The 13,970-nt window shown below is 40.1% G+C and overlaps 1 protein-coding gene across 4 annotated transcripts in view; it reads right to left on the reverse strand.

The window, feature by feature from the left end:
- The window catches only part of ROCK1 (Rho associated coiled-coil containing protein kinase 1), a 153,021-nt gene extending 145,939 nt beyond the window's left edge, over positions 1-7,082 (reverse strand). For 2 of the 4 annotated variants that reach the window (XM_027575480.1, XM_027575479.1), the window contains exon 1: positions 6,943-7,082. In XM_027575480.1, the coding sequence (XP_027431281.1) occupies positions 6,943-7,035 (93 nt within the window). In that variant the 5' untranslated portion in view covers positions 7,036-7,082. The remainder of the gene's footprint in view (positions 1-6,942) is intronic. The other 2 variants (XM_027575478.1, XM_027575477.1) reach the window with 1 other exon arrangement.
- Between the last annotated feature and the right edge of the window lie 6,888 nt (positions 7,083-13,970).

Consider the following 13,970-nt stretch of genomic DNA (forward strand, 5'->3'; position numbering starts at 1 on the left):
AAGTAATGAATCAATGACACAACTTTTTAAGTTTTTACAGAAGTGTAATAAACAAAGATTCACAGAATTTTCAGAGACACAATGGACATCAACTATATGGCCCAACTCTTCATTTTACAAATGGGGAAACTGAAGCCCAGATAAGAAAAAAGATTTACTTGATCACAGAGAGAAATTAACAGCAAAACAAGTTTATGCCAATGCTCTCAATTTTCAATCCAGAGGTTTTTGTTTTGTTTTGTTTTGTTTTACTATACCATGCAAATGGCATGTTTCAAAAAATATTTTCCGTTGTGAAATGCAGCACTGTTTATCTTGTACACACGAGTGTGGCACACATTAGCTATGCTCTGTACTTAAACTAAATGGATGTACCTCTTTTTTAGTAAGGATAGGAATGGGGAAGTAGAGCTAATTGACTATCTTCAGCAACAGAACTCCATATGTAGTATTTACTGACATGTGGGGTTTTTGGCTAAATATGAAAACAGAATCTCTTGTTTTTACCATATATACACATAAAACTTACAATTATGAAATAAAACTAAACTGTAAAGTTATGCAAAAACTAATCTAAAACTGAGAATTTACTCTTTGTTCATTACAAATTTTTTTATGTGGTTCCTTCTAGATTAAAACATTTCTGACTCAAGAGATTAATGAATGGCCCAATTCATGTCTCAGCTGTTACTCTGAGCCACATCTCTATACACCCACAGGGTACTTTTAGTGTAAGAGGGCCTATTTACAGAACACATACTGAAAGTACAAAAGATACAGACACAGGACAAGATAACAACTAAATGTCCGCAAACCAGCTCCCAACTGCCTTTCTTATAAACCCCTGGCACAAAGTACGTATGTTATAAATCATGACTAAATAGTCTCCAAAAGTCCCTCCCCATTCTACTCAATCCCATCTAAATGTCTCCGTTTTTAGTTACAACTGGTTCGGACAGTTCAGTAAAATACAGCTGGAATTTGAATTTACGGGCATGGCTTGAGGTGCCATCATTATTCTGCACTTACAGAAGATAATAAATATCAACCTCCAGCCTAAATGGTGACTAGCATATAACAGGAATACTATAAATATGACAAAGATAATAATTACCAATTAACAAATGCTTACTAAATGCCATATGCTGTAATAATTGCTTTGTCTATATTATTTAATCCTTACAACAATCTAGTACTATTATCCCCTCACTTTTCTGAAGATGAAATAAACTGACAGGTTAAAATAACTCACCTAAAATCATCTAGCAAGTACATGGCAGAGCCTACATTTGAATCCAAGTTTAGAGCCTAGACAAAGATTCACTGAATGAATAAGTGAAATAATGTTTTTTAAAAAAATTCTTGCAACATAGTTTCATCAAAACAGTCTGGTCCAAACTAACCAGATATGCAATTGATACTGGTAACACCCATTAACTCATAAATTATGAACATTGGCAGGCATACGGCTTTAGGCTCAAAGATTTAATGACTTCAGGTCTTTTCATTTCACTAATATAACCCCAAATGTGATCAATTCAACTAGTAGGATACCCAGAGGGATTACACAGTAATAATCTTGAATCGGGAACACTAGCCAAAATCTGTTGAAATAACCCAACATGTGGCCCAGCATTGTTAAAGTTCACAACAAAAATTCCAGGTGAGTGACAGGGAGAATAGTGGTGTCAATGACAAGGAAGTATATGGAAGAAAGCTCATTTTAGAATATGAGAAATTTAAGTGATAACATGACATCTGAGTACAGATGCCTAGTGAGCAGTCAGATATTTAGGATTTTGTTTTTAAGATTTTACTTATTTATTTGTCAGAGAGAGAGAGAGAGAGAGAGAGAGAGAGAGAGGGGGAGGGAGAGGAGAGGGAGAGAATAAGCAGGGTGACCGGAAGGTAGAGGGAGAAGCAGGCTCCCCGCTGAGCAAGGAGCCTAATGCAGGACTCTATCCCAGGACCCTAGGATCAGGACCTGAGCCAAAGGCAGATGCATCCTGATATTTAGGATTGAAAACCAGAAAAAAAGGCTAAAAAATAAAGACTTGGATATCATGGACATAGAGATGACAGTAGTTGAAGGTGTAAAAATGGATGAATTTTCAAGAGAGTAAATAAAAAGGTAAGTACCGAGTACAAGACCAAAGATTGAGACTGAGAGAAAAAGTCAGCAATGAAAAGATGGGAAAGCACTGGGTTAAGAAGTCCAAGAAAAGAAAATCTAAAGGAAAAAAAACTAAAAAAACAGAACACCTGAAACTTTATTTACATATGCTTCCTACATTCTGAAAAACTGACTAATGAAAAATGATAGTTAACAAATATGTACAAAGGGGACAGCAATGTTAGAACTCAGTTATGCACTTTTCAACTAATATTGGTTCCCTTTCTTCCCTCCATTTTACCCACTACTGCTACACCTCCACCAGCTACACAAAAACTAGAAAAAAAGGTTATGCTCTTAACTGGCATCCTGAAGCAGTATGCTAAACAAGCTAAAGGCAAGACAGCTATTTTTTTTTTAAAGATTTCATTTATTTATTTGTCAGAGAGAGAGAGAGAGAGAGAGAGTGCACAAGCAAGGGGAGTGGCAGGCAGAGGGAGAAGCAGGCTCCCCGCTGAGCTAGGAGCCCGAGGTGGGACTCGATCCCAGGACCCTGAGATCACAACCTGAGCCAAAGGCAGATGCTTAACCGACTGAGCCACCCAGGCGTCCCAAGACAGCTATACTTTCAAGAAATGTATGTCACCCTTCAAGACAAATATATACCTAATGCTCCCACCCAACTACCTTTGTTTTTCTTTTTTTTTTTTAAGATTTTATTTATTTATTTGAGAGACAGATAGTGACAGAGACAGCCAGAGAGAGCACAAGCTGGGAGGAGAGGGAGAAGTAGGCTCCCACTGAGCAGGGAACCCAACGTGGGGCTTGATCCCAGGACTGCAGGATCATGACCTGAGCCAAAGGCAGACTCTTAACCGACGGAGCCACCTACGCACCCGTTTTTCTTTTTTAATTTACAAATCATATGCATTTTTTCCTCTGGAAATTTAGACTTAAACTCTAGAGCTTATTGTTTTCAGAGGTACTCAAAACTACTGAGAAATTGTTAATAAGCCCCAGATAAAATAATTTTAATCTTAAAATAAAGGTAGGGAAAAGGAAAACAGCTCATGATAATCACTATAAACTATAACATAGACATTAAGGGAACCATTAAGACACTGGAAAGAACGTGACTTACAGAAAACCAAGGTTGAGTGATTTGGATGATCTAGAAAATAAGTGAATAGTTACCATAATATTATCTGCAGACTATTTTAGCATTTATATTTGCAATATGAAAAATAGACTTATCTAGTTCTTAAAACAAATTATATGAGAAAAGGTTGGATAGCCACTTACCAGGGCTTCTTCCAGCTACATTATTTTATAACTACTAAAACTCCTCATTTAGGAGCTCAACACAAAAGGCTGTTTTGTGGGTTGGATTGTTTAGAAAAGATCTGCCAGTGGGGTCATGATCTCAGGGTCATGAGATCGAGCCCTACCTTGGGTTCCACGCTCAGCAAGGAACCCACTTGAGATTCTCTCTCTACCTCCCTCCATTTGCCCCTCCCGCTGCTCACAAGTTCTCCTTCTCTCTCTCAAACAAATAAATAAAATCTTTAAAAAAGAGAGAAATCTGCCAGCAGACTCTTCTGAAACCAAAAGTTTTGGGAACTTTCATTTCTGAAGAGATCTACTCAAGTAAATGCAGAACAAACAAACTTTATTTCTTGATATCACACACACACACACACACACACACACACACACACACACCCAGAAGGTGAGGGTTGCACATGGCACATTAATAGATATTCAATAAGTATCAATTAAATAAATCAACAATGGCCAAAATAATAAAGAACGGCAACCAACTTAAAAGAGGTATCATCCCTACAAGAGATGTCCAAAGTCCAGATAGGAAAGAGTAAGAACAGACTCACTGAAAAAAAAGTTACCTGATAGGTCATTCTGAATGGTAGAATGAATGAATACTTAACGATGAACATAAAATACCATGCAAAGAAAAATCAGGCTAGACACTACAAAACTGAAAAAAGGATTTGTCTCCAAAGAAAAAATTCAATCTTTATCAAGTTCAGATTAATATGGTAATAAAATTTGAACAGCTATCAATAAACAATTACGAAACCAAATACAAAAGAGGGTCAAGACTATAAGACTACATATAAGGGGGGAGAAATCTTGACTATTTTTCGAAATGTTCTTTCCCAAGTCTTAGGCTCCAAGATACCTGACTGTCCTAACTCTGAAAAGGCCCTGATTGCCGACTTTCTTGACTCTTCCTCTTTGTTCAACTTTCATCTTTTACCCTTTATCGTTTTATCAGTTTCAACTTGCATGTCTGTGCAAATGATTTCCAAATTGTCATCTTTAATTATGAGCTCAGTTTCCTACCTCCAATAGTCTACAGGTCATTTCTTTGTGGTTGTCCCACCACTATCCTTTGAAACACAACCTGAAATCGAACTTATCTGTTGCCTATTCTTCCCAAGAGATTTCCAAACCTGACTTTGCTTGTTTTCAACAGTCTCCCTATAACCTAGCCTCAAATTTTTTAGCATCATCTATTTTCTCTCACTTTGGTTCCCCCTTCTCCCCAACCCTGCCAATCAAGTGCCATCAATTCTTCCTTTCCCATTATAATGCCCCAATTTGGGGCTTCAATAATTTCTGCACTATTAATTTGTTAAATCCCCAATCTCTTCTTACACACTCCACCCTGCATACAACTACCAGATTCATCTTCATTCATCCGGCACAGTCTTGTTTACAGATATTTAATAGCCACAACATACTGAAGAAAATCTAAACTCTATAGCCCAGCAATCAAATCCTCCACATTCTAGCCCCAATCTATGTTTCCAACTTTATCCTGTTCCCCAAACATGTCACAGCCAATCACATCCTCTATTCATGTTATCCTCTACTCCTCTGAATGCCCTCTATCTAAATCCTATCCACGCATCATAAGCATACTCTGGCCCTCTTAACACACTCTTCATTTCAATAACCAAGAGCATGTATCACCTACACCAATTATTTGAAATCTATCACACATTTTTTTTCAGTCTGTAAAGTGTTCTGCTTTGTTTCTGTGTATAAATGTGAGATTAGGTGTTGTTTCCCTAAATAGATCAGACTTTCAAGTAAAGAGTCTCCATGCCTTATATTTCTTTGTTATCTTCCACATTTCAACAAATCTGTGAAGTTCCCACCAATGAAACTAAGGCAAGAGGCTATACAACTTAAAAAAAAAAAAAAAAGCTACTAAACCCTCCCTACATCACTGCTTCATGGAACTAGGAGATCAAAAATCAAAACAGAATCAAAAGTAACAAATTCTTAGTAGAAAGATGTGTTCAAATTCTTTCCCATTCTCTCATTCAATAAAATGTTTTAAATTGTATTAAGCATCCACCATCCTTGCTGTTTCTCAATATGAAGAGCATCCATAATTTGGTGAGACATTTCAAATAACACAACCCACAAGACTCTCCTTTCACAGTCAAGGATGCTAAAGTAATTCTGAAAGCTTTGGGGAGAAATTTTCTGGTAAAACAGTACACATTTAAAAATATACACAGATGGGGCGCCTGGGTGGCTCAGTTGGTTAAGCGACTGCCTTCTGCTCAGGTCATGATCCTGGAGTCCCGGGATCCAGTCCCGCATCCGGCTCCCTGCTCGGCGGGGGGTCTGCCTCTCCCTCCCCCCTCTCATGTGCTCTCTCTCTCAAATAAATAAAATCTTAAAAAAAAAATAAAAATATACACACAGATATTTAGAGTAACTAAAATGCATGTTAATTTTAAATGATCTACATGATTTTCCTGATTCAACATGAGATTTTTAAATATTACCTCTCTTAATGGCATTATTTTGTTCACTTAATCCCAAATATTGTATACATCTAACATTAATTCTCTGAGGAGGCTGTAAATAACTATTCATATACATACTCCCTGTAACTTTAGAGATTATACAGTTTTGTTTGGACTAAAATAGAATTATTATATAACTTTTAGTTGTTCAGTAAAGTAAAAGGAGAAACTTGTTTATAGAGTTTGCAACTATTAGTATCAGGGAAAACAGACAAAACTTAAAAACTAATTATTTACAGATAACTGTAACCAATGAAAGATCTTTAAGAATTTGGCCTTTCATTTCATAAAACTTCTTCAGAATGTTTTAAAAAGTGACAATAGTAAGCACACCAGCACCAAAAACGGCAGTTATGATAAAGTATCTGTGTGCTACTTCTGTAATCAACAATACTGTAAAAGAGTTAATAATGTGATGACCTATCAGTTATCTTAGGTCTTTACACTTAACAGTCCAGCAACAAGTTCCCCTACACTCAATCACCTATGACATTTTGGCTCAAAAATCACTTTCTCAATATCGATTCTCCATTGTCACTTCCAAGTCTAAAAACTAAACCCTCAGGAGCTAAATCGCTCTAAGGAAAGTAGTCTTTCCAGTATTACTGTCAAACCGATCAAAAAGATTAATATTACTACGATCGTCATTCAACAAACTATACATGCAGAAATAACTGACGTGATAACTTTTTATGTGATGCCGGCAATAGAGGTTTCTAAGTATCTTTTGTATAATGATGAACTGAGCCAGAGCTAAAAGTTCAGAGAGTAGTTAGTACAGGGCCAATCCAAAGATAAATAAGGCCACGGCATGAGATTTTAGTAGTGCTCCAAAAACCCTTCAGGAGAAAGAGCAGATTTTGGTGTTTTCCAAGATTATGTACACCTGAAACTTTCTTTTGCAAATAACTAGACTGAAAGCAAGAGGAAAGCAAATACACATAGAACCCCAGACAAGCAAAAGACAACAGCGCTACTCACCAGCAAACAATCTGAATTCACTTCCGATTTCGGATCCCGCAGCAGGTTGTCGATTTTTTCAAACCGAGTCTCAAAACTGTCCCCAGTCGACATGTTGCTGCTACTGTGACAATACCCTCGTACCAGCACCAGCAGCGGAAAGCAATTTCAACCAACTTCCTCCGGCGGTGGGTTCGCGGCCGCGGGGCGGAGAAGCCGGAACCTCAGGGTCACCAGGTGCGCCCGGTTCCCCCTCCTCCCCCTCACTGAGGGGATCTCCACTTTCCAGACCCCCGGCCGGGGGCAACGGCGACCCACAGCCGCTCCGACGCCCAAAGTCGCATCCCACCCGGCAGCCCCTCACGACAGCCGACAGCGCTGTCGCCACCAGCCTCGTTGCTCCGGCGAGGTGCTTCAGCCTAGCGGGCCCCAGCCGCCTTCGCCATGGAGGGTTCCCCGTCCCGAGATGGGGAGGAGGTGGGAGAAAAAGAGAAGCAGGGTGGAGACTGCTCCGGGCAGCAGGGGAGGGAGAAGAGGAAAGGCGAAAGCGAAGGGCGGGTGCGGAGCTGTGCCAGCTGCCGCCGCCGCTTGGGCCACGGGCCCGACCCGTTCCGCTCAGAGGCACTGTAGGCGGTCTAGCCCCGCATCCCCGGCTTCCTTGGCGCGGCCCGACGCACCGATCCGACTCTGCCAAGGGCTGGTCCCCGCGGGATAGCCTCACTCTCCCATTTTGTCCCGTCGCTACTGGGGTGCTGCCGCGCTGTCCGGCGGGGCAGGGCGAGGTCGGTGCCCGATGAAGACTTAGAAAAGGCTGGAGAGCGGGCGGTGAGGAGGACGAGAGTCGGGTCCCGGCGGCTGCTGATGGGGGAGCTTCTGGGAGGGGCTGCGTCCCCTGCTCGGGAGAGGGCGAGTCGCGGCGGCGAATGCCTGGGGGGTGGGGCGAGGGGGGCCGTGAGGGACTAATATGTCCGCCTTCCTGTTCAAACAAACGGAGACCGCCGGGACGGACTGCGCATGCGGGGCGCGGCCGCTCGGAAGGAGAATCGGTCCCTCGCCACGCGCGCGCGCGCGCGCGCGCGCACGCCGGCGCCTCCGCAGGGCTGGGCTGGGCCGGGTCGGGCCGGGCCGGGCGGGGCGGAAGGCGGGGCGCGCACGGGGCCTCGCCGGCGGACGGGAAGGGCTGGTAGCTGGGAGGAGGCGACGGGGTGCGGCAGGCGGCACCGCCCTCGCCCCTGCTGGCTGTGAGGAGCCAAGCAGATCTCTGGAGCTGGAGCGGAGGTCGGGGCGGGTTTGGCGAGGGGGCGGCGAATAGGGGCGCGGAGCTTTTTCTGTCTCTGGTCGCTTCCTAAGTAGCTGCCTCAACTCTGCTTCCTCTGGACTGCAATCGTCCGGAGCCTTCTGACCAGAAAGAAAGGGTGCTTGTTATTGTTATTTTGCAAATAGGTTCTTTTCTAGGCAAGATGCCTTTTTGCCAGCAGGCAGCAGCATTTTAGCACCAGAGGAGTTTAGTTTTCAGTAGTACTTCATCGTCGGCCCTCCGGGAACGCCACAATGTTTAAACCGTCTGCGATTCCATGAGAAAATTACGAAGCAATGCAGTACTCAACTCTCCTAAGCCGAGCGTGTGTGTCAGGGGAGCACTAAAATATTGATTCCGGAAGATATAGTCCATAGAAATCAAGTTCAATTTGTTTAAAAAAAAAAACTCATAAAAAACCAATATTTTTAAGTTACTCATACTAGTTCTTCCACACCATTATCACTCCAATTGTAGTTCTCTTCTTGATGTGTGATCCTGCCCGTTTCGATTTCAGAAAGCTCTGAAACTTAAAATTGTGATTTTAACAGAACCAATGTAGAATATGAAAATTATGGGCATTTCCTCTTAAGCCAATTGCTTCATTGACTGTGGTGTGAGAGGGTGAAAGACTTGTTACTCAATCTGCTGATAATGTTCTTCACTGCTGTCAGCGGGAAATCTACCTTTATTTCTAATCCATCTTCAGTTTTGCTCATAGGTCAAATTAAAGATTGCTAGAGGGGCGCCTGGGTGGCTCAGTTGGTTAAGCGACTGCCTTCGGCTCAGGTCATGATCCTGGAGTCCCAGGATCAAGTCCCACATCGGGCTCCCGGCTTGGCAGGGAGTCTGCTTCTCCCTCTGACCTTACCCCCTCTCATGCACTCTCTCTCTTTCTCTCTCTCAAATAAATAAATAAAATCTTAAAAAAAATTAAAAAATAAAGATTGCTAGAAATAGAAAACGTGGATGTGTTTCCCCACACTGGAAAATGCTACGGATGAACCAATTGTCTTCCAATGTAAAAAACATTGCGCTGCGTCTACTACATGGTGTGAGTCAGAGGTTAGGAAAATGTTATATTGTTTGAAAAATGTCTCTTCTATTTTCACTTTATTATATACAAGAAATATTTAGATACAAAAACCACTGTATAAATCAGGATAGGAAGTAAGTCTTCACAAAAATCATAACAAAGATGACAACTAGACAAAATTCAGGTATTTTATTAAATGCTTTTGCAGTGACTTTTCTTGGCTCCAGTATTTTAAGCTGGTCATGTGAATTAAATTTATTTTTAAGCATAGGGCTTAAAATAAATCTGGCAGTTGCCCTAAAGTAAATTTCCTAAACTCTGCTTGTCCTTTTTTATTACCATTTTTAGGTATTCTTCAGAATTTTGTTGTTTCTCAGAGAACTGTGAGCATTATGTTGCTTTCCATTGGACACATATGAAAAAGTGCAGGTAGCTAAGACAATACATGAGTGGCACTGATAAATATAAGTGGAATTGAAAACCAGTCTGGCAAAGCTACTGGAAATATATGTGAGGCCTATATATTTTAATTTTTTATAAGGTTGATCTGATGGTTGTAACCCCCAACTAGTTGTCTTTTACCATAAGATAGATGGACTCTATATCAATTTTTTTTTAAAATGAAGAAGTCCTCACCTATCATAAGGTGGAATCATATGACATTAAAGTTCCTTTGTAACTTTTAAATTCTATTGTCTAGTTATGGCTAATCTCTTCAACAGCATTGTGGATATTTGGGATCACACTTAAAGTATATATTAAAATTCTAAGTGCAATTGCAAAATACTGATTTGTATAAATAAGAATATAATATTAATTATACATACTGAGCATTTACCATATGCTAGGCATTATTGTATGCATTTTATACAGAGAATCCAATTAAAGCTTCAAAAGAATTCTGCTATGATTATACCTACATCATAGATGGGGAAACTGAGGTGCAGAAAGATATGTTACTTGTTCAAGGTCATGACAGATCCAGATTGGAACAGTCAGACTCCAGAGTCCCCATTCTTAACAGCTGAGTATGCTAACGCTATCCAATCCTAGTACAATAAGTATATCACAACTGTATTATTTACATTAGCACAGATTTAAATGATTCTATGTAAAAGAAGGAATTATAAAATTTGCGATGTGATCAGTATGATTATAGTTCCTAGGGAAAGATGTGAAATGATTTTAGCAAGGTTCAGAATAAAAAGAACCTTGACAATGTTCAGAAACAGTGGCTTTACTAGAGGTTTCCAAACACTGGGTCCAAGAACCAGTGGTACTCCTTAGTGGAGTTTTCCTGACCTGCATCAAAATGGGAATAAAGATATATTATTACATGTTTTCATAAAGTAAGCAGTTCTAATTTAAGACTGTTCTTTCAGTCTGAAATTCTCTTTACTACTTTTTTAAAAAATTAAATGTACTTTCATTTTAGAAGCAAGAGTAATAGTAAATGGAATAGTTTTTAATGTTCTTACTTGGAAATTTAAAACTTAGAGTTAGCAACTCTATGCAAATACATAGATTAAGTTAGTTATATCTTAATTTTTCTGGTTTTGGGTATTCAAACATCTGGAAACATTTAATTTAGATGAGACTCATGCTAGGACCCAATGAAGAGACTGCAGTGCTGAAAGAATTTGAGGCATATTTGGGAAAGATCATGGAAAAATAAGAAAGATTTGGGTGTAGACTTATGAATAGTGAAAGACAATTAAGTTCAGCATTCCTAAGCATTTGGTTATTTGGTAGGAAATAGACTCAGTTTAATGTTTATGGAATTTCTTTCATAAACATTGATGTGGTAGCTAGCTTCCAAAGATGGCCCCCAGTGAACCACGTCTCCCAGTATGCATGGCCTCCTGGAGTTCCCTCCTACACTGAATCTAGGCTGGGGCCCTGTGAGCTGTTCTAACCAATAGAATGTAGCAAAAATGGCGCTATTCCAGTATCGGGCCCAACTTTGACAGTTTGCCTGGCAACCAACAGTTTAGTGCTCTGGGATATCCAACTAAACTGAGGTCACCATGGTGTGAGGAAACCCACGCTTACTAACCGCAGGAAGAGATCACATGGAGGACAACAGAGGAATCCTGAGAACAGAGACTCCAGACTTATGACCCAAGTCAAGCCATTCCAGCAGACCCTAGCCATCTGAAATGCCCAGATGATGCCACATGGAACAGAAACAAGCTAATCCCTCCAAGCACTGCCCACACAGTAGAATCATGAAGAAATAACAAAGTGATCGCTACTCTGAGCCACTAAGTTTTGGGGTAGTTTCTCAGCAATAAATAACCCAAACAGCTGGATTTCAGGAAAAGAATCATTTATAAATATGTATATAGATATATATTGGAAGTACCTTTATTTTTTTTTTTTAAGATTTTATTTATTTATTTGACAGAGAGAGACACAGCGAGAGAGGGAACACAAGCAGGAGGAGTGGGAGAGGGAGAAGCCGGCTTCTCGCGGAGCAGGGAGCCCAATGCGGGGCTCGATCCCAGGACCCTGGATCATGACCAGAGCCGAAGCAGACACTTAACAACTGAGCCACCCAGGCGCCCCTTGGGAGTACCTTTTAGGCTTTCTGGTATTACCCACTATATAAAGAAGCTGTCCATAATGGAGTGTTGTAAAAGAATGACAAATTAATTCATGTTTACTGTCTTCAACAAAACCTTTATTCAAAAGAAATGTAAAAGCTTTTTAAATAAATTAAGGAATGCTTCCAGATATTAAAAAGTATTATGAAGGGGCGCCTGGGTGGCTCAGTTGGTTAAGCGACTGCCTTCGGCTCAGGTCATGATCCCGGAGTTCCGGGATCGAGTCCCGGGATCGAGTCCCACATCGGGCTCCCTGCTCGGCAGGGAGTCTGCTCCTCCCTCTGACCCTCTTCCCTCTCGTGCTATCTCTCATTCTCTCTCTCTCAAATAAATAAATAAAATCTTTAAAAAAAAAGTATTATGAAGTTATACTCCCATATAAACACATTTTTAGGGCACCTGGATGGCTCACTCAGTTAAGCGTCTGCCTTCAGCTCAGGTCATGATCCCAGGGTCCTGGGATTGAACCCCACATCAAGCTCCCTGCTCAGCGGGGATTCTGCTTCTCCCTTTCCCTCTGTGCCAACCCCCCATACTCTCTCCCTCACTTGCTCTTTCTCTCAAGTAAATAAGTAAAATCTTTTTAAAAAATAAAATTAAATTTAAAAAAACACATTTTTACCTGTACTTTTATATTTTCTCAATTTAGTGCATAATCATATCTCTTCTGTCTAAAAAATATTCTAAAAATTCAGGTACACACTGTAAATTGCATATCAATTGTAATTCAGTACCATAAAGTACATGTAATTTCAAAAATGCATACCATAAATGTGTTAAGAATGTGATGTGGCTAAGTTCCTATAGAAACTTTAGCTAGAAAAAGCGAGCAGGAGGCAGAAGGAGGGAAGAACATTCCTGAAGGTGGGGTAGGAAAGAGAAGAAAATAGTAGTCCACAAAACCACTGAAAGTGAGCTACAGCCATCTTAGCTATTCAAAGGATGTTTTTTAACCCCCATCGTCATCAGACATTTACAGTTACCAAGGAAAGCAAAGATTACAGTTCTTACCAGTGAGTATCTGGATGAAGATACCTGAAGAAGATGAGACATCCTGCATGCCAGGGGAGTGTCATGTGTCCATCTCGTTTCCTTTCAGAAAAAGTCACCTGACATCCACCACCAGCCAAATGAGCAGCAGGCAGTGACTCTTACCCCAACCCCCAGAAAACAGGGTAGCCAGGAACACAGAGAGTAAAGATAGTGCAAAGATTAAACCTTAGTTGCAAACCTAGGGTGTAACTTCTATCACTGGTTTTAGCATTTGCTATCACATGTTCTGTCAATATTTACCCATCAGTATTATTTACTGTTTTTTAAAAGAGACTGTTGAAAGGTGTTTTTGAATAGCTAGTCTTTTTATTATAGTTATATTTTGTTTATATATAATATATATAATTATAGTTTCAATTAAATGGCACCTTTGAAGTGTTTTTTCTTTTTGAAGATTTATTTATTATTTGAGAGAGAAAGAGTGCATTCCGGGGGGTGAGGCGGAGCAGAGGGGCACGGGGAGAGAGAATCTCCAGTAGACTTCACGCTGAGCACAGAGTCCAACCAGGGCTTGATCTCACAATCCTGAGATCTCTACCAGAGCTGAAATCAAGAGTTGGATGCTTAGCTGACTGAGCCACCCAGGCACCCCATGAAGTGGTTTTTCTGTATGGATTCCAACCAAATTAAGACAACAAATAAAGTACTTTCTTTTTGTTTTCTGATTTATGGAAAAAAACTGATGTTTTTGCTTTTCCATGGAAACTAAAATAAAAATTTAACCCCTTGGACCCTTTGCAGAATAACTATATTATGTTCTAAGCTTTACTGCAAGTTTCATAGTCTCTGAGGATACAAAGGAATAATCTTTTATTCTGGGATTGTTTATTTCTTAATTTAAAGGATGATTAAACCTACTTTAGTCTAAAAAAAGAAAAAAAAAGAAACTTTAGCTAACATTTCTTAAAATTTTTTTAATGTACAACAACTTCACTTGATCCTAAACAACTTTAATGAACAGACAGTTATAAAAATTTAGGTTCAGTTTTAAGAGCTTGGTTTTATATGATTAATATTTACCCCAAAATAGTATATATGTACATTTTTTTTCTAGATC

The sequence above is a fragment of the Zalophus californianus genome, chromosome 14, assembly GCF_009762305.2.
Source record: "Zalophus californianus isolate mZalCal1 chromosome 14, mZalCal1.pri.v2, whole genome shotgun sequence".
Lineage (NCBI taxonomy): Eukaryota > Metazoa > Chordata > Mammalia > Carnivora > Otariidae > Zalophus > Zalophus californianus.